The sequence below is a fragment of the Apteryx mantelli genome, chromosome 4, assembly GCF_036417845.1.
Source record: "Apteryx mantelli isolate bAptMan1 chromosome 4, bAptMan1.hap1, whole genome shotgun sequence".
Taxonomy (NCBI): domain Eukaryota; kingdom Metazoa; phylum Chordata; class Aves; order Apterygiformes; family Apterygidae; genus Apteryx; species Apteryx mantelli.
Genome location: NC_089981.1, coordinates 67,405,723 through 67,425,672, shown reverse-complemented (window position 1 = coordinate 67,425,672; position 19,950 = coordinate 67,405,723). Strand labels below are relative to the sequence as shown.

At 37.0% G+C, this 19,950-nt stretch overlaps 1 protein-coding gene across 2 annotated transcripts in view; it reads left to right on the top strand.

Moving 5' to 3' along the window:
• SEL1L (SEL1L adaptor subunit of SYVN1 ubiquitin ligase) overlaps positions 1-19,654 on the top strand; it is a 37,204-nt gene extending 17,550 nt beyond the window's left edge. For both annotated transcript variants that reach the window (XM_067296890.1, XM_013940622.2), the window contains 11 exons: positions 493-549; positions 1,575-1,643; positions 2,917-2,994; positions 4,153-4,215; positions 4,971-5,058; positions 5,329-5,477; positions 6,372-6,537; positions 8,901-8,975; positions 10,370-10,542; positions 14,156-14,284; positions 15,651-19,654. In XM_067296890.1, the coding sequence (XP_067152991.1) occupies positions 493-549; positions 1,575-1,643; positions 2,917-2,994; positions 4,153-4,215; positions 4,971-5,058; positions 5,329-5,477; positions 6,372-6,537; positions 8,901-8,975; positions 10,370-10,542; positions 14,156-14,284; positions 15,651-15,854 (1,251 nt within the window). In that variant the 3' untranslated portion in view covers positions 15,855-19,654. The remainder of the gene's footprint in view (positions 1-492; positions 550-1,574; positions 1,644-2,916; positions 2,995-4,152; positions 4,216-4,970; positions 5,059-5,328; positions 5,478-6,371; positions 6,538-8,900; positions 8,976-10,369; positions 10,543-14,155; positions 14,285-15,650) is intronic.
• Positions 19,655-19,950: the final 296 nt, after the last annotated feature.

The window sequence follows — 19,950 nt, the reverse complement described above, 5'->3', positions numbered from 1 at the left end:
GCTAGACCAGTTTAAGGATAGCTTTGGATGTTGTGGTGGAAGCCTTGATCAAAAGAACTGACCCTGCCAGGGGACCTCAATTTCTCATTGCTTGTGTTTTACCTGGCTTTGTGCATGCTGCAAGTGGGACCTCTTGAACACACAGCCCAGAAGGAGAGGAAGAGACTAATATGGGCCATAAGCAAATTGTCACAATTCAACTTGGTCAGATGCGATTTAAGAATTGGGTAGGCAGGATACAATTGGACAATCATTATTTTATACCTAGGACAGTCACTAGCTTATCTGGGATAAATTTCTACTTAATTTTAGACTGATATGAAAAATAGGACTGTATTGTAGCTATTGAAGCAAATCTGTGCCTTCATACTTTGTGGCATCTTTGACTCTATGATCTGTCCCTGTGGATATAAATTGCTCACTGGTATCTGTATTTCTAGAAAAATAAACTCCCCAGGGAAAAGTGACTTTCAATTTAAACTTAATTTTTAGGTTGGCCTTGGACAGTTGCACTTACATGGAGGACGAGGAGTAGAGCAAAATCACCAGGTACCCCTTCAGTGTATCACTGACTCATGTTCCACTTGCAGGGGGCAGGGGAGGGGCATTTGAAGAACCATACACTAGCTAAGACCACAATGAAGCAGACTTATGTTTAAGGAGGATTGCAGTGTATTTGGTATGACTTCAGCATTCCTTGAATGAAACTTAAATATCTGTGTACTTTTCTGATTAGTACATGGAACAGATTTTCCTTCTTATGCAATTAGTTTAAGACCAATTGTCTTAGAAATGGTTAAGTCAAAAGCAAAAACCAAATATTCATCAAGTAGTATTTGAAACTGGCTTTGCTTTTTTGCATGTGTAGTAAGATCTACCTGATGCACTGTGCACGCATTAAAAATTATATTCTAGGTCATGTGATTTGCATGAATATTGTGCTTCCATAGCCAAAACAGTGTGACTTTCAATACTATGGATATTAAGTGGTCATAGAAAATAAAATTTCTGCTGATGTAAGCCAACCTAGCTACTGTTAAAGAAGTTACAGTAATTAATCTTTTCTTAAAGCCTGTGTTGAAAAAAATGAGGAGCTGAGGATGTGTGGTCCTGAGGATTATTTCAGACTTGGCTACCAGGAATTTAATGGCCATCACCTTAAAATACCTTAAAAATGACTGCTGTATAAGGGTTCAGAGATCCTAAGTTGTCAGGCTGGCCGTATCCAAGCTCCATGTAAAATCCAGATAGAAACATCCAGATGTCCATTTTTCTGTAGAGTTTGAAGGAACAATGAGGAAGTAAGTTTCACCTGTGCAGCTTGTGCAGAGTAGCAGCTATATATTTTTTTCTCTGCCTTTTGGAATACTGTCAAGAGTTTACTGCTCACTATTAAGGTTATATGGGAAACCCTGTGTTACATACCTTAAATTGGGTAGGATTGATAACTCTTGTCTATTCCCAGTGCAATGTGGTAGTTTGGCAAACTGTCTACTCATCTATGTTCTTTTTGCAAGAAAAGGTACCCAAATCATACGTCAAGGTTGCTAAAATACCTGTTTTCCTCCTTACAGCGAGCATTTGAGTACTTCAGTCAAGCAGCTAATGCTGGAAACTCTCATGCCATGGCCTTTCTAGGAAAGGTAAGATAAGAGCACTCTCAAAAGTAGGAAAATTGGCAGTATTTCAGTGGAAAATAATAGATAACTTCCTACTTTCTGATCTCAACAGATCTTGAACTTGGATGGTGGAAGATAAGTTCTTGGTTTTGCTAGTGTTTTATATTGTCTTGCAAGATCTGAGCATCATAGTCTATCATGCTTCTACTTGCTCCTCGCCCTTAGGAAGATTTGTTTTGAAACAGTGCCTGCCCTAGATTTAAAGAAATGAAATGGTTAAATATCTTAATGCCCTGTTTCTATGGTAGAGCTCAAAATTCAGATTTGGCCACCACACATTTCCGTGCAATGTATGGGGAAAAACTAGGTTTCTCAGAATTTTGTCTAGTGGGAAATGGTAAATGCAGGAAGAAATGGGAAACCCAAATTCTTACCCTATCTAGAAAGATGAGGCATCTGAGTCAGTTGCCAATAGCTCTGCAGCTACTCCAAAACCTGAATCTGTCGGCAAGATGGACCATTATATCAGTTTTCTTGTCTTCGATAAAAACAGGGCATAAATCTGTTACTGGCAAACTGCTATTTGTCATGTTACAGTTTTACTACTTAAAGGTATTTAGGCTACTTGCCTGAGAGCTGGATTGTAGGCTGTCTTCACCTTTTGGGGAATCAGATCCTTACTATTAAATTTGAGTACCCTCTAAGATTAGGCTGCGGTAAGGAGCAGCTCATAGCTCTTCTCTTTGCTGTCTCTGCACTAGGGGAAGTACAATTCATGTGCTTAGGGCATGAGAGAACAGTGTGCTGGTCAAGGCACTGGCTTTGCCATGAGAAATTGCAGGTTCCTGCTTTCTGTATTGCTTGCATATTTTATATGTAATGAATGCTGAATGATGTTAGGAACAGGGTCCAGTATCCAACTTTTGCTTTGTTTTCAAAAAGTATTTTAACTGCTAATATAGTCTGGCTTCCACTGATATCATGGGACAGTCTGCCTGGTTGTGTTCTTCGCTGCACACAGGTACAAGCTGAACAAATGTGAAGGATGTTGTCACCCAACCTTTTTAATTTTATGGGCAGATCATTCTTCATTGCAAAGGTAAACCCTCAGAATCTGAAGTTTGCAGCACAGAGACGTGTTTCCTGCTTCTGGACAAATTCTATGGTGATTATTCTATACTAGAATAAGAATAGGGCTAATAGTGTAATAGATTTCCTGATATGTGAAGTTAAAGTGCTTCATGACCTCTACCCTAAATTGACTTATTCAGTTGTTAATAATGCCTGCTTCTTTCAGATGTACTCAGAAGGAAGTGATGTTGTACCTCAGAGCAATGAAACAGCTCTTCAGTATTTCAAGAAGGCTGCTGATATGGTATGAATATCCATAAGCTAGAAATACTTGCAGCATATGCACTAAAATAGTTGGTTAGCTCAGGCTTGCTGCAGATTCCTTTGTGGGCTTTGCACATGCACCTACCCCTAACTTCCAGGCCAGGTTAGCCCATAATTAAATCCTGTTTGTCTAGGATGTCTGAAATTGCCTCCAGTTGTGGTCATAGTGCTTCATGAAACTGCATATCACAAGGAGTCTAACTCATGAATGCAGGCATAAGTATGAAATACTGTCCACTTAAATTTCCTCTGCAATTTTGTTAATTTTCATTACTCCTAAATTGCCCTGCCATGGTGATGTAAGATGCACTGATACTGTGTTAGTTTGTCTCTGTTTTGTAGTCAGGGAGTAGAAAATGTTTTTGTTCTCGTACCTCTTATCTAACTGGAGTATTTGTTCTTTGGGTGTTATCCCTCCTTTCTTCCACCTTTCCCCTATGGTAGCATTTGTAGAGTTAAAGCATAAGTAGTCCTCGAGGAAAGATGGTGAGCATGTGAAATGGTAAATGGAGTTTTGAAGGGACTGTTGTTAGAAGATACTGTCTTCATGCTTTCTGCATTCCACGATTAGATTGCTGCTCTTACACCTCTTTGCCTTGAGTAAGGATCTCTCCATTTGCTGACTTCATATGTTCAGCAAAATTTTCTGGTGTGCATCATTGCCTGCCTTGGTATTGAAGGGATACCATAATATTTACTGCTGCAGAGGCACTGGTCAGTAATGCAGCCTGCAGGACAGTCTCATCTGCCCTGAATTTAAGACAGATTCTCAGAGCTGTCTTAGTTGTTTTGGGAGCTTCTGTAACATCCAGAACACATCAAACTTGGCAAAACTGAAGACAAAATAAGTATTAATGCCTCAGCCTTTCCAGATTTTTGCATCCTATGCAACATTTTGAAAATGTACAGTAATTATAACTGCTGTTGTATGCTGCTTTCCCATTCAAAACAGCTGTGTAGTTACTGAATAAGAACTACCAATTGCTCTTTTCTGCCTAAATAACTATTACTTAATAGGAGCAATGATACAAAACAATTCTATCTTAATTGCTTTAGTGATGTTAAAGAGGTACTAAATTGGACACACATAGCTATAGGTTTTGCCTTTCTTTCCAGAAATGTTCTCCTGTGTTTTCAGGGTAATCCAGTTGGACAGAGTGGATTAGGAATGGCTTACCTATACGGAAGAGGTGTTCCAGTGGTAAGCTTTTGACAGTCATCTTTCTAATCATAGGTGATTGTGTAACTTGTCAACAAATGCCCTCTCTGGAGGAAAGTACTGTAGAAGACTTATTTGAGAAGACTTCTACTACATTTAAAAGTATGAAACACATATACTGAGTTCCTTCTAACAATTTTGAAAGTGTGGCTGAAGCTATTAAGGTAGAGCAAAATGAATTCTCAGCAATAGGTTTAAACTTAGCTTTTATTTTCTTGTGAAATAAGACAAAAATCTGAAACGTTCCAATTTTGTGTCTCTTTCGATACAAGCAAGAAAATTGGAGGAAAGCTTGGAAACTTTAGTTCATTCACCCTGTTTTTCCCCACATGAAGGGTTTCTTTATCAGATGCTTTGTATTTAGCTATGCAAACAGTTATTCAGAAAGTTGAAATAACTGAAAGTTGAGGAAAAAAGTTATAGCTCTTTGTTCTTAAAACAGAACAGGGCATCCACTGCCCAATGGCCATGCCAATGCTATGCTAAGCATAACAAGTCATAGCAATGCTGTATGTGGATGCCAGCTTTCAGATAGGCTGCAATGATACTAGCATTTTCTAAGTCTGTTTCATTTTCTGTTTCTGAACTAAGACCTGGCATATTTTCACAATAGAACATCTTGCTGCAATTCTTCTATAATACAGAAGGTCTGTCCACACACATGTGCACATGCTCTTTCTTTACTTAAGTTGTGGTGTATTGCAAGGCTCTAATGACTGGACCCAATATTCCTACAGAACTATGAGCTAGCGCTGAAGTATTTCCAGAAGGCTGCAGAGCAGGGATGGGTTGACGGACAACTTCAGCTAGGTTCCATGTATTACAGTAAGTGACATCAAAATGATTGCTTGCCAGGACTTTAAACATCTGCCCTTTCACTAACTGTTCACTAGGTGGCATTACAAGGGTAGACATACTTCTACTTGACTGCATGTAAAGTGGTGTTACTGTATTGCATTCATTTTTGGTTTTTTTCCTAATATTTGCATAATGTTACCTTTCATTAAAAAATTTTAAAGAATAAGTGCATACTGTATTTCATGCAGCTCTCCCTTTTAGGAGGAAAGAATAGCATTGACTTATTCTTTCTTTTAGATGGTATTGGAGTCAAGAGGGACTATAAACAAGCTTTGAAATACTTTAATTTGGCCTCCCAGGGTGGCCACATCCTGGCTTTTTACAATCTGGCTCAGATGCATGCTACTGGCACTGGAGTGATGCGATCCTGTCATACTGCTGTTGAGGTAAGGGCATCTCTTTATAAAGGTCAAATAAATGCTAACTTCCAAAGGTTGGGTAAAATGTCAGCTTGTATAGACTTTTTTTTAGCAAAAATACATTGGTCACTGTAGAATCAAGGCTATCATTAGGAAAAGTAATATTATCAAACTCATTTGTATTTCATGAGGAAAAATCTTTAAATTCTATGGTACTCTGATATAGCAAGCTAGTAATTTTGTTTTCAAAACTTGGAAGAAAAATCAAAGTAATATAAAGCAAAGTATCGTTATTTTGAGTACTGAATTCTTCATTTAGACATGGTTTCAAGCATAACACTTGAACTGACAGAGTAAGCTTCTGAAAAGCTAATCTTAAGTATAGTTCTGCGTAAGCATCTGAATCTTGTGGATTCAAAGAACTAGATTTATGAAAATACAAGCAATTGGAGTCTTACAAATGCATTTTGAAAAAAGACATGAGAACCCATAGTGATGTAACTGCCACTTTCCCATATAATTTGTCTTGGATGCTTTTGTATTCTGAAAGCATCTAGTCTGCAAAATTTGCAGAGGCACTGACTTCAGGATAGAAATTGTTGGTTTCTAGAAGTTTTATATTTGACAAACTTTTAAGCCTTTCCCTGTATAGACAATGCATTTGGCTGTTGGAGGGCCTTGTGAGGGGGAAGAAGGATTAGTTTTGTTTTTGCCATTATTGATGCAGTGTATCCATGAAGATTTTCTATCACTTGGCATGTATTGCTTTTGCTTAGGAAGCTGTGTTGTAAGCACTGAGGTTCTCTATCTAGTTTTCCCTTTGAAATCTTAAATACCTTGAACAACTATTAAAGGTGTACCTTCTACAAAATCTAAATTTCTGAACTTCATGACAACCATTCTGTTTTTTTTCCTCTGCAGTTGTTTAAGAATGTATGCGAGCGAGGCCGTTGGTCTGAAAGACTTATGACTGCCTACAACAGCTATAAAGATGGCGATTCAAATTCTGCTGTGGTTCAGTATCTTCTTTTAGCAGAACAAGGCTATGAAGTTGCACAAAGCAACGCTGCTTTCATACTTGATCAGAGTAAGGACTCCAGTATTAAAATATTTAAATAGCTTAATATCAATATTTAAATAGCTTTTGTAAGCTAGTACTTTTAAGTGAGGCTTTTGTCCCTCTTCTTGCTCCTTACACTGGAAAGCAGTCAGTTTTCTCTTTACCTCTAAGGATAACATTCTGGCTTAAAAGATAGCATATATTTAAATTCTCACTTCTGGGATTCAAAAAATGTTGAATAGTGAGAGAATGCTTTAGATGTCTGCACAGTGCTGAAGTTTCTCTTCCCAGGCTTTCTAAACACAGTTTTCACATTTTTATTTTAAATCAATAAAGTAGGGAATAACAGTTTTACTTTTGTTCTGTGCTATGTGCACAAGCTTCACTTTCCTTTGTTCTGTATTTTGTCATGGCTTTTCTCAGTGCGTTTTTTTTTTAAACTTGTTCTACATTTGAAACAAAGAGCCAGGCAGTTGGTTCTGTTAGACTTGGAAAAACTTCTCATTCTCTTTCATTGAAACTAAGCAGCTAGATTTAAAGTGTGTTAAAGTTCAGAGTTGTAGGGAAACAGTGGAAGTACAAATAAATCTTTTCCTGAAACTACAGAAGACAGTATTTTAAATTGTCTGGATCTCCGATTTAGTGACTTAGAGCTTTGTTTCTTAATATAAAAATCAAATATTGGTGTCCAATAGGCTAATCTAATATCTTAGTTTCTAATTAATGTTTTTCCAAGGTGCTTTAGTGACTCTTATTTAGACAAGCTACAGCAGGGACATCACTCTTTGCTGTGAGGGCATTCCTGCAGAGAAATTTAGCATCTTCTCTGGCTTCAAGTTTCAGTTATCATTACTCTGATATGTCTATATCTCCACTGGAGATTAGTTTAAAACTTTTTATACTATATTTTTAAAAATAATTTTAGATCAGTTTAAAACTATTTTAAAACTATATGTTGTATAGAAAGTGTATGTTAACTGTAGATAGTATAGCCAAAGCCATATTTACACTAAAAGTGAAAAGTTATAAATCTTTTCAGCTGTCTGATCTCTCTGTTTCAGCAACCTTCAACTTACAACACAAACAAGTAAAACAAGTTCCATTCTGAAGTAGCTGTAACACTGCTGTATAAAACATGCAGTCTGTCTGGTTAAGAATTTTAAGCCATCATTTTATTTGACTAGTCTGGCTTTCTAGATGGCCAGACCAGAGTGTGTACCTTAGCACTTGTATCTGGGTGCACCTTTGTCAGAGCCTGACCTTTTGTACTCTTGAGAATTGCATCTTCTGGCATTCCTCAAGAATGCTTCAGAATCTCCTGGAGTAGGAAAGGGTAAGATACTTGTAAGATTACATCAGTTCTTAAAGAAGCGAGACTATCTTAAGAAGGCATTTTTAGTACTTAGCTTTATGATCCATTAATTTTTTCACAATTAAAATACTGAAAAATCTAACCCCTGTAAACATAGGGGCTATATACTACTCAACCCTCTGTTAATAAAAAATTCTTTTTATTCAAAATAATCAAGAGGTTCAAGTTCTGTTACATCATACTTAATTTCTGATCTACTAGAAGGAACAGTTTAGACATATTTTTCTACGCAGTAAGACAAGTAGCATGTTAGCATTTTTATATGAAGTAACTCAAGCTTTTAAAGGGCGGAGAGGTCTGGGCACTCACAAGCATGGGATGGACACAAAGACATTGCTTGCTAGTGCAGTTTTCTGAAGAAAATTAGTTGAGGGATGGGTTCTTTTTGATTTTAAGTGTTAATGATTTTTGATGTCTGCACTTATAGACTAGTGGACTGTGTATGGAGACTCTAAAGGAACTTAAGTGTAAATACTTTCTGGAGCTCTGTAACAAAGTAAACATCTACAAAACAGTGCTTCTTGGTGCTTGTTCAGGTTATGCAGGTGAATCTTAAAGGCCTTTATCGGAAGGTTAAAGTCCTTGCTGAATATAACATACTGAATCTACAGAAGGAGCTATAGTGCTTACTGTAGAAATTGGAAGGCGAAAATGTGTATATAAATCACTTGCACCTTCCTGATCAAGGCACTGAACTGGCCATCAGTGTAAATCCTAGCAAGGTAACAGCCAGTGTAAAGGCTGCTCTAAATTACTCAATCTAGAAATATTTCAGGGGAAGGAGTGCAATGATGTAATTTGCTGTTCATAGCCTGATGTGGGCCAGAGAGACAGAAAAGATGTAAATGAAGGTTTTGTTAGTTTCAGACAGGCTGAATCTTGTTTCTGCTGTAGCACAGATTAAGTTTTAGTTCATTTTAGCAGATTGTGAATATAAACAGATTTTTTTGATGTGGCCTTCTGGTGACTTCTGTGTACATACTGTGTTCATTCTTAACTGAATTATTTTCTTCTCTAGAAGAAGCTAGCATAGTAGGAGAAAACGAAACCTATCCTCGAGCCTTGCTTCACTGGAATAGAGCAGCTTCTCAAGGTAGGTCTCCTGTCTGATGCTTGCTAGCTAGGCTGGAGTGTACCCAGTAATAGATGCCATCTATTTATTGTTACTAATCTTGTAGATTTTTTTCTTGTCTTGGAATAAGATCTAGTCTCCCAGAACAGTATATTTTCTTGTATCCAGCTGACATGTAGTTTGGCTAAGCAGAGTCTACTCTTAATCCTTAAGCAGCATGTGAGCAAGTTTTCACACTGCAAACTAGACAAAATATTTAAGTGACTACCGCATCTACCTGTCCATGTCTTGTTCAGTCCCCTTTGTTGTGGATAGTAATTCCCAGAATTATACATACTCTTCAGTCTTCAAGTTTTCATAAACTAAAGTCTATATTATACTCCACAATTCCAATTGAACTGTTTAGCAGAGCCACTAATGTTTGATTTCATGTTTTTTTATGAAACAGGGAAGGGGAGGAAGCTTATCTGTTTCTTTTCAGCATTAGTTATATTCTTGATAGGTTAGCTGCCATTCTTCATTCCACTGGTAGTTATAATGCAGTTAATGCAGTTATAATTGCAGTATACTTGCAATTCTGAGGCACTGAAGAATAAAAGGAAGCACAAATGTGTAGATCTGGTGTATATACATTGTTTCTCTTGCTATTCCATAGGGAGTTATAGAATAGTATTGAACAATATTATGATGAATGTATATTGAAACTGACTTTTCTAAGAATAGATCCACTCTGAAAAGTGGCTGTATATACCCTTTAGGATTTTGGTTCTTGTGATCAATTAAGAAATAGTTTCCTACTCAAAGCAAGCAAGGCTCAGGGATCAAGAATGCAGCCTTGATGTGCAATGAACTAGAGTTTATGCATTGGTGTATATGACCCTATCATAAAATAAGCAAAGCTAAACTTCATTGTTAAACATCTATGTGAAGTCACTTTCACACAGGTGCATGCATCTACATCAATGTCTATCTATTAGCTGTTTATTGAGCAAGTATATCATGCAAATGGAGCCTAAGGGTTTGTCCAAAAGTCTGTAGAACTACAGTGTTGTCTTCTACAAGAAAGTAAAGGATGGTTAAGTATTCAAAAGTAGGAACGCTGCGAAGATTGCTGGGATTATGTGACCCTTCTCTTTATCACTTTTCTGGAAAAATAGAAAACAATTGGGTTTTGGTTATCTAAACCCAATTATTTCTGGAAAAGCTGTTTACATGGGGGAGGAAAAAGGAACTGGTATGTGCAAACTGGAAAGGAATACCAAGGAACTGGTCTGTGCAAACTGGAAAGGAATACTTTTTTCAGAAGTCCTTCTTAAAGCATTTTCCTGTGAAATTAGACTTTGCATCTCTGGGTTTTGAGGGGGGGGTGTTTGTTTTTTGTTTTTCTGGTTTTTGTACTCTTTCTTGATTTATAGGATATACTGTTGCAAGAATTAAACTTGGAGACTACCATTTTTATGGTTTTGGCACTGATGTTGATTATGAAACTGCATTTATTCACTATCGACTGGCATCAGAGCAGCAGCACAGTGCCCAGGCAATGTTTAATCTGGGTTACATGCATGAGAAGGGACTGGGCATCAAGCAGGTGAGTAAGCTGTAGACTGATGGTGTGGTTTACTGAAATAAAAGGATATTTATTAATGCTAGACAAAGGCCCTAACCAGTATTGAGTTTTGGGTACTATATAAATACTTAACAGAAATTAGCATCTCTGTGTTCTCCAGGAGCAGATGGATAAGTATATCTACTTCACACTTCTGTATATGAAGAAATGAAGCATAGACAGGGAAAAAAAATTAATTGTCCAGAATTGTGAAGACTGGCAAAAAAACTCAGGCTTAAAATATCCTTGAGTGATACTTTCAAGGCTCTGAAGTATAACAGAATGAATGCAGATCAATTCCAGAGTCAAAGTATTTTAGCACAAGGTTGTTCTTATTCTCTGAAACTTAAGTTAATGTTTTCTACATTGTGATGTTTTGAAAACACCTTAGCTCTGTGCATCTTTAAGTGACAAACCAGATGCACTAATGACAATGTGATTGTTAGCTATGTTTTTTCAAATTAGGTTAGTCTGCGATTTGCTTTACAAACTACATTCCCTAAAATAAGGCAGTATATCTGGTTGCCTTAGGAAACTTAATTCTTGGACAGCAATGAACAATAAGATTTGTAGAATCCTGTAAACCCTGTGTATCATCCTCTTGTATGTATCAAAATAATGTCATTTGTATTTGCATGCTAATTTTGAGCAGCCTACATCACCTTAATGATTAATCCATACAATTAATGAATGAGTTTAGTAATATCTTTTGGGTTACCTGGCACTGTAAGGAACAGTTTCATTTTCCTTCTTTTCAATGAGCCTCAACACTTGGCTTTGTGTAGGTACGCATCTCTTTATTCTTTTGGTCTATTAAAAGACCATTTTTTCTTGGCAAAAAGTCAGAACAGTATAGGGCAGGTCTTAGGCCTATATTGTTACTGTGGCAGCAGCAAGCAATCAACATTTGAAAACTGCTTAATGACCTAGCTGCAGAGGTGGCAGTACAGTGTGCAAGCAGCATTATTTCTCAGCCTATCTTCAAATTTTATTTAGAACTGTTTTCTTTGTAAAACTGAGTCCTCAAAGCTAGGAAGCTTGCAGTTGGGTCTATACCTACTTCAGACTTTTAACTAAAAACAGTTTAGCCAGTTTTTCTGAAAATGAGGCTGCAGCTGAAGGTAACAGTGCTAAAGTTAGGAGTTCTTTTTTAAAAATCTAAGTTCATGCTTTTGAGCACAGACTACAAGAGTGTTCCTTTTGCTTCTGCCTTGGAAACGAGCCAAATTAGAGTCACTAATAAATACTTGGAAAATGTTGTTACATCATGCTCAGGTTAACTGCCAAGAACTTGAGAAGAGTGAGTCATGATGCTGTCATTTGCACTGAGCATTCTCCAACCTGAAGTGGAGATGGCTGCACCTAGACATCTGAAATGAGTGCAGGAGGGCTCTCATGTTCTCTCAGATAAGCAAAAGCAGCCTTGCTTTATCTAGCTGAATAATGCTTTTATATAGATCCATTACAGAAGGAAGAGCTGGACTGCATGGGAAATGGAGACATTTAATAGGGATGCAGGAGGCAGGCACTCAAAAGTCTAGGCAAGGAAATTCAGTGTATGAAACCAGTCTACAAATTCTGGATATGTAATTTCTTTGCTTGCTGAGTCCAGAAAGACTAGGACTGTAAGATGAGAGAGAACGGAGATTCTTACTGACTAGATAAGACTAAAATGAGGCAATGAAGTTGGATACTCTGGAAAAGACAAAGATTGAATTTTGAGTGAAGCAAAAGAATATTTGCCTTTCCTTTCCTAGAATGGAAACTACTGAATTTTGAGTATCTCTGAAAATAACTGACAGTTGAAGTAATGCTTCTTCATGTAGCAGATGATGGCTACCACTGAAGTCTGTTCTTCCACCAGAGATCTGTGGAAGGGACATAAAGTATAGTACTATGGTATCCAGCAAATTGGGGATTTACAGTATTGAAGAAAGGGTTGTATGCTCTTCTGTTCTCTCCCTACCTATGTCTACATCATAAAATTGCAAGCAATCCCAAATTAGAGAAAATGATCAATAAGGTGGCCTGCACAACTTCAATTCAGGTCACTGTTTATCCTGAATAATCCTGGACAACTACAATATTCCTTACTGTTGTCCCCATACAGGCTTTGCCTTATTCAGTATTTACTTATTGAGTAAATGTTTTTTCTTGTTACATATAGGATTCCATGTCTAATTTAATATACATAGGAGTTTTTTTAGTTCCATGCCAAATATTAAGCCCCTTCAGAAATTTCACACATGTAAACTGTTATACACTTGCTTTTCATGGACTTAATATGTAGTCCAACTCCTGAGTCTGTGTTATCACAGAATGAATGTTGTTTCCATATATGAACAGCCTGTTCAAAATAATTTAACTTTTTCATAGACATCTAAGACTTGGCATGGTACTTCAGTTCTTCATGTGTATTAAAGTTCATGAGTTTCAGTTCTCGCTCGTCTATCAAGTGAGAATGAAGAATATGTAAGCAGAACAATGCATGCTAATTAGAAATGAAAATGAGCTATGATTAGAATCTGCTTCTGTGTTAACACAGTACAAGGGAGATAAGCAGCTATTTAAAACAGTTCCTTCAAAAGGCAACTTCCCAGGCTCAAGGAGTATTCACAGTTGTTCTATTGAACTAAAATGCTGAAGTATGGGAGCTAGCTGATATACATGAATGTGTATCTTTTCATATTGTTATCTTCACTTACTATGACACTAAGCTTTGCTATATCAGCAAACAAAATGATGAAGGTATTCCACAATTAGGATAAAATTCTAAAATTAGCATGTTTCATGAAGTTCTGGAGTTTTCTCTTATTTTAAGTATCTGACTGTGAGCACTTAGAGGTAAGTCTTATGCTATTCTCCACATCAGTCCAAATGAGAACATAGGCAACTTGTATCTAAATGTCCTAACTTTGCAGCGTGTGCATGAAGCAGAGCCAAAAAAAGGAAAGCTAAACTTTTTAACTACATGTATCATCTGTTCTTCTCACTACAGTCACCTTCTTATCCTAATTCTACAGCAGAGAACACTAATACAAGCTCATCCTAAAGTTGCTAACTATTTGTACTCATGCTTTTGCCAAGCTGCCCTCACTAATGCAAGTTATGTCAATTTGGGTAAGGATTATACCTAATTTGGGAGTATGTGCAGAAATGGTTAGAAATTGCAGGCTCTATGCAACAGGCATACTATAGTATAACTGGGAGGAGAAGCTAGTATGTCCTCCTGCATGTCTTCTGTTTTCTCAGGCTTTTGTTTAGTGTGGCATTGGAGATGTAGTGTGATTACTATCTAAATTTGTACTTTATAGTTTGCAGTGCATGGCTTGACTATATTAATACTAGTCTCTTTATGGTCTTCAATTTCAGTATCAGCTAGGATAGCTTCATCTTCAGATAAAAGGTTTCCTTTACTTTTCAAAGATCAGCATCCCTCAGAGAGAAAAAGGGGGAAGTCTTATTAAATATTTTTTGTTAATTCAACCAACAAGTCCTATTTCTAAGTGACAGTATAAAATAGAAAAAGCTCTCGGTTTTATGGTGACCTTTTCTGTTTCTTTCAAATTTGAGTTTTATATCTTCTTAACCATAGGATATTCACCTTGCAAAACGATTCTATGATATGGCCGCTGAAGCAAGCCCAGATGCTCAGGTTCCTGTCTTCCTAGCACTTTGCAAGCTTGGAGTGATTTACTCCTTGCAGTATGTACGAGAAATCAATGTAAGTAATGCAGAATTAAAAAGAAAAACAACAAAGAATGTGTTCACAACTCAATTCATTTAAAAATAGAAATCTTCTTTGAGCCTTCTGAAAACTTGGGATAGATGGCTTTTGCACTGTCTCAAGAAAATTACTGAAAGCACAATCCTTCTTACTTATTTTTGCTATTGTATGAAACTGCAATGTGCCCAGCCAACACTCTTGCGCTATTTTTCCCTTGGAGAGAATTTCCCTAACCTGTTTGACTGTTCTTATCCATGAGCACCTGTTATCATCTGTTAAACAGATGATTCAAATGACATGATCATTGTTTAAGAAAAAAGAAATGCTTTTTTGTAGCCCTAATTTTATGCTGTCTGTAACAATCCCCCTTGAGTCCAGTGTGATTTCTGTAAAGAGATTACATGTATTAGACTAGCTACTGTTCAGTTTGTGCTGAATGATGGCACTGAAATACTTGGCTAAATTTTTAGGTGACTTCTCTCCATGTAGTGTCTGAAATGATCAATATTCTGATATCTTACTGTCTTTTGGATTACTTGATGAATTCAAATGGTAGGGAAGTTATTCCTACTTACAGCAAACTAGACTTTAGCAATCCAGCTAAGATTGACCACACTCAGTAGTCTAGGACTAGGGTTTTTCTGGAGTGGACAATCAAAATATTCTAAACCAATCGAGCAAATATCCATGTATGCTAACAGAACCTATTATGCAGAACATTGATATTCCAAGTTTCAAGTGTGCAAATGCAGACAAATTGACAATGTCTCTGCATAGGAAGGTCAGTGTGCATCAACTGTGCATTGACTAATGTCTAAGCAAATTAGAGTACAATGTAAAAGCAGTTCAGTCAAAATTAACAGTAAGTCACTTTGGCTGATAATTTGCCTGTGCCTTATCTACATGATTCTCAGTATTTGTCTACACAGACATCCTGGGGTTTAATGTTCTGTTGTTCACTGGCATCTGTTGATGGCTTCCACTTTGGCTGGACTGATTAGTTTGCTGTTTCTGTGTATTTGGTATTTGCTCCTCTTTCTTCAAGACAACTAGTATTGTTACATATCCCATTCAGATTTAAATTATCTGTGTTCTTTAATGCTACATATCTGAAAGTCACAAAGCTATGTAGCAAGGAGCTCTGTCTTTAAAATAGCTCATCTTCCAGAGTGTGGCTCATATGGATTTTTAATTCCTGGAAATTAAGGATGTCACTGAGGAGACTACTACTTTTCAGAGTGGAAAAGAGCTACTCAAGTCTTAAAATTGGTACTTGTACATGAAAAATTAAGTCAAATTTAAAATCAAAGTAACTTCTCATTCTTGCTCTTTAACATGATCGTGTGGACTTCTTGTTTCTTAGATCAGGGAAGTATTCTCACATATTGACATGGACCAGCTGCTGGGGCCTGAGTGGGATCTTTACCTTATGACCATCATCGCCTTGCTTCTGGGGACAGTTATAGCTTACAGACAAAGGCAACACCAGGCAATTCCCAGACCAGTAGGACTGCGGCCAGCTGTGCCTCAACAGGAACCACCACCAGAGCATCAACCACCACAATAGCAACATGAACCTCAATGAAAGAACTGGATTTTTCCAACAGGAATGATTTTCATTGTGATTTAGGACTTTCGATTAACGGTCCCTCCCCCAAAAAGAGGCACAAAGAAGTGTGTAAAAAAAAAAAAAAGTCTGAAAGCTGCTTAGAATGATGCCTTTTTTTCAGGGATAAGAAACTTCTTTTGAAACTGATTTGAATGTTATTTCAGTGCCAATGGAATAACACTATGGCTTTTTTCATGGAAGCACAAGTGTGCTACTACAAAAATGTTGCCTGCTGTATCTAGTTCTTCTTTATTCAAAGTCCTTTTCATCTCCTAGAGAGAGCAGAAGACTAGTGTTAGAAGGTTTTGCCTGCCTGATAGCAGCTGACCTATTTAAAAAAAATAAAAATCTTATGGCCAATTTAAGTCCCAGAAGCTGAAAATATTCTAAGTCAAAGATTAGGACAATATGTACTTATGTTCAGATCTACATCCGAAGTATCCCAAGTATTCCTACAGTTCTTATTTTATTTCTTAGTATTTCTTACACTTTGGTCTTTTATGCTGTCTTGGATGGTTTAACATGGTTTATTTATAAAATCTGTAAAACTACGCCAGCAAACAAGTCGCTCTGCCTTTGTGCTTTTGTTGCAAATATTTTCCTACATTAATTTTAGTGTAGACAGTTGTCAGCAGTCAGTATGTAGCCCAAGGGTTGGGACAGATTGGGTCCCTAAGGCTAGTCAGTTGAAAACTATACACACAGTGCCCAGCCTTTCTAAAACTTCTGGAGCTTGTGTGTAACTTGCAATCCTCCTTGAAATTAGGACAAGTTGGTAGTGTTCCTAAATAGCTGAACCTTGCACTTATAGAGAGGCTGAGTCTAGATTGCAGAAATTGCCAGTATTAGCGTGAACATTGAAGAAAGGACACAGGCAGAAGTCTTCTCAGTGAGTCAGCTTACTTTTTTGTTTCTAGAGGTAGAAGTCTTGAGTATAATTTAACAGTCCTGTAAGTGACCTGCACTGCAAGATGTTTGTGTGGCTGAAATGGATGTGGTATCTTATTCATGCACCTGTTTTATGCCCAAGTAGCAAACTCTCTACAAAGGGGCATGGACTTATGCCAGTAATGGTAAAGTGTGGCTGACTGGTTTAAAAAAAAAAAAAAAAAAATCACAGCAGTGCTCTGGCTGTGGCCTACCTCTCTTGTCCTTGACATATACTGGAGGGCCAGAATGACATTCCTGAATGGCTATGCCATCTGAGGATCCCTTGTAACCAGAAAATCCAAAGAGACAGGAGACTAATTGTCTGTGGCCTCTTGATATATCACCAGGTCAGTGCAGAGGCCTTCTAATGGGAGTAAAGAAATCACCTGTGGATTGATGTTTTTTAGACTGCAATAAGAGTCTTGACTTAGTAACTATTTTTCATTGAACTACAGTTTGGGGGGTGGGGGAGAATAGCTTTGTAGGGCAAGAAATACAGATGTTTCTGTTCAATAACAGTTAAATATTTGTTTCTGTATTAGCATTAAACCCTCTGAATATGCTGTCTTAAAGCAGAATGAAATATGGGGATGTCTTACCTGCTTTCTGACAAAATCTGTTGCGTTTAAAGAGTTACAGGCTTCCTTTCATGCACAAGCTTTTTTTCCAGTGGATTGGCAGCAACATATCAATATGCTGTAGAACTGAGATGTCTGTATGGTTTTATACTTAATGCATTTATAAGGAGACCATTGCACAATATAGCTGTAGTTTGGGAACAAGGATAAGAAATCCACTCTTTTGGAAACCGAAATGTCATCAGTGACTAGTATTAAAATGTAGGTAGAGCTTCTCAGTACTTCAAAGTGCTTGTGCTGGTTATGTACAGACAAATCTTTCATTTTAGTTTAGAGGGATGCAGCATGTGATAGAGGAATGTCGTGTTTCAGTCCCAATCATCATTAGGAAATGGAACAGTATTGAGCTTAAATATAGTGTCTAAAATGTACAGCACTCTCCAGCTGCATTTCTAAGATATCTGTGACTTCTGAACACTTCCTCTGAAGTATTTTTACCTCTGTCACTAATAGTTCTTTTTAGCTCAGCATGAATAAATTAATTGTATGGAGGCTGTTTTCCAGTTAGCTACCGTTGGTTCATTGGTATTGGTCTCTTAGGATGTTTAACAATTTTGTTACAACTTTCTTAATCTTAAAGTTGTTTTTCTTGTGTTTAATCTACTATAACTAAATTCTAAAAACTCTATCCTACTTGCATGAGAATCTCTCATCATTGCTGCTATGTGAGAGTCTTATAGCTGACTTTTCACTGAACTGTTGCATTTTACATTCAAGAAATCAGCAAAAAAAATTGAAGATCAGCAAGTTGTTTCATTTTAAAGAACTGCTTTTTGAAGAAGCAATAAGGAAGTCCTGCTCTTTCCCTTCCCACCAAATTGCTACCACTTAACTTTTTCAGATGACATTCATTTGAATGAAGTGTGGTAGTAGTAGAAAGGTACTTACCATGAGTAATAGCAAGTTCACTCAGGGATTAAAGAAGTGAATACATTTTCTAAATCTGTCTAGAACATCACTTAAGTTTTTCTGACAATCCCTTGCTAGTCTATTTGAAACTTGCATTTTGAGGGAAGCATATGTAACTTACTAGCAATGTTTCTTGTGTTGTGCACTCAGTTTATCAAACAGCTTTTTTTCCCTATGGGAGCTGGGTGGTTCAGTTTACTGGAGTGAAGTACTCTTCCCTTCTAGTAGTGCACACATTGTCTTACACTTTATATGCAGGAGTAGTTTCAAGGGGAAACTACTTAAGGGATGCCTTCCTAGGAATGTGCAGTGTGATTTGAATGGAAGAATTGTATTCTTTGTTGGTAGTAATATAGGCCAGAGCCTGCCTGTTTGACCTTCCTAAACACATCCTCTTCTCTCCCTGCATGGCAAATGGAATGAGAGCAGTAACTGTTGTCAGTAGGAGTTCTGCATGTAGAAAAATGGTGGAAAGATGAAAATTTGAGGGGAAAACATTGTTCAGCATCTCAAATTAATAAACACATCAGTTGTTCTTGCAGTTTGAAAAATAACATTGAACTGTTGTGAAAACAGGATTCTAGTTCTTCCCTCTGGTGCAATTTGACCCAGAGCTTAGTCTGTTAATACTTTTCCTTGCTTTATATTGTCCATCATAGGACAATGTAATGGAAGGTAGAGCCTTTGATTATAAATAACCCAATGAGACTCTTGAGACAATTTTACTTGCTTTTTAGTTGTCTTCTGTAAGGCATCAGCTGTTCTTTGACTAATTTGCAAGAATAACATGCTTTACAGATTTTTTTTTTCTTCTCTTTGGGGAAGAATATCAAAACATGGCTGTGAAAGGACTTTCAAGACTATGCATTATCTAGTTTCCACCTATTATATGCTAGATTCAGCCTATAAAAGGATTATTACAGGGGATTACACTCATCTTTGCAAGTTGCTTCCTTTTTAGATAGGCAACAAACTGAAATTCTATTTTTGTTTCAGAGAATATTGAACTAAGAAGATTTAGTTTGATTTGAGAACTACTGCAAATGCATATGGCAAATAGGTATTATTGGGGGGAACCCTTTGTTTTTATCAGCTGCAGTTCTTAAAAGGGTATTGTAGGAGTTTTGTATATTTTGTATTTAAAAAAAAATCAGTATAAAGGCTGGTCAAATGTAATATAATTGTGTAAACAAATTCTGTTAATAGAAAGATGTACAGATTCATTTTGTACTGTATCTTTAATCTTGTGAAATAAAGATACCACGTGTGTGGTTACCCTCAGTGTTCACAGTGGCTATGATACAAGGATGTCAATTGTTAATCCTGTATACTGATATATACCACTACCAAATGCATCTCTTTATATGAGGATACTCACATTTCTTTCAGTCCTGTTCCTCTCAAAAATCAATCTTTAATTTAGGAGGGGTGCAGCAGAAGCACATTTCTGGATTATATTTTCTGCACTGCTAGAGACTTACTATAGTTTTTTTCAGTATATACATCTGTACTGTTTATGGCAGACATGGAACTGCTGTGTGATTTGAGAAGTGGGCAGTAGCTTTAGGCTTACTATT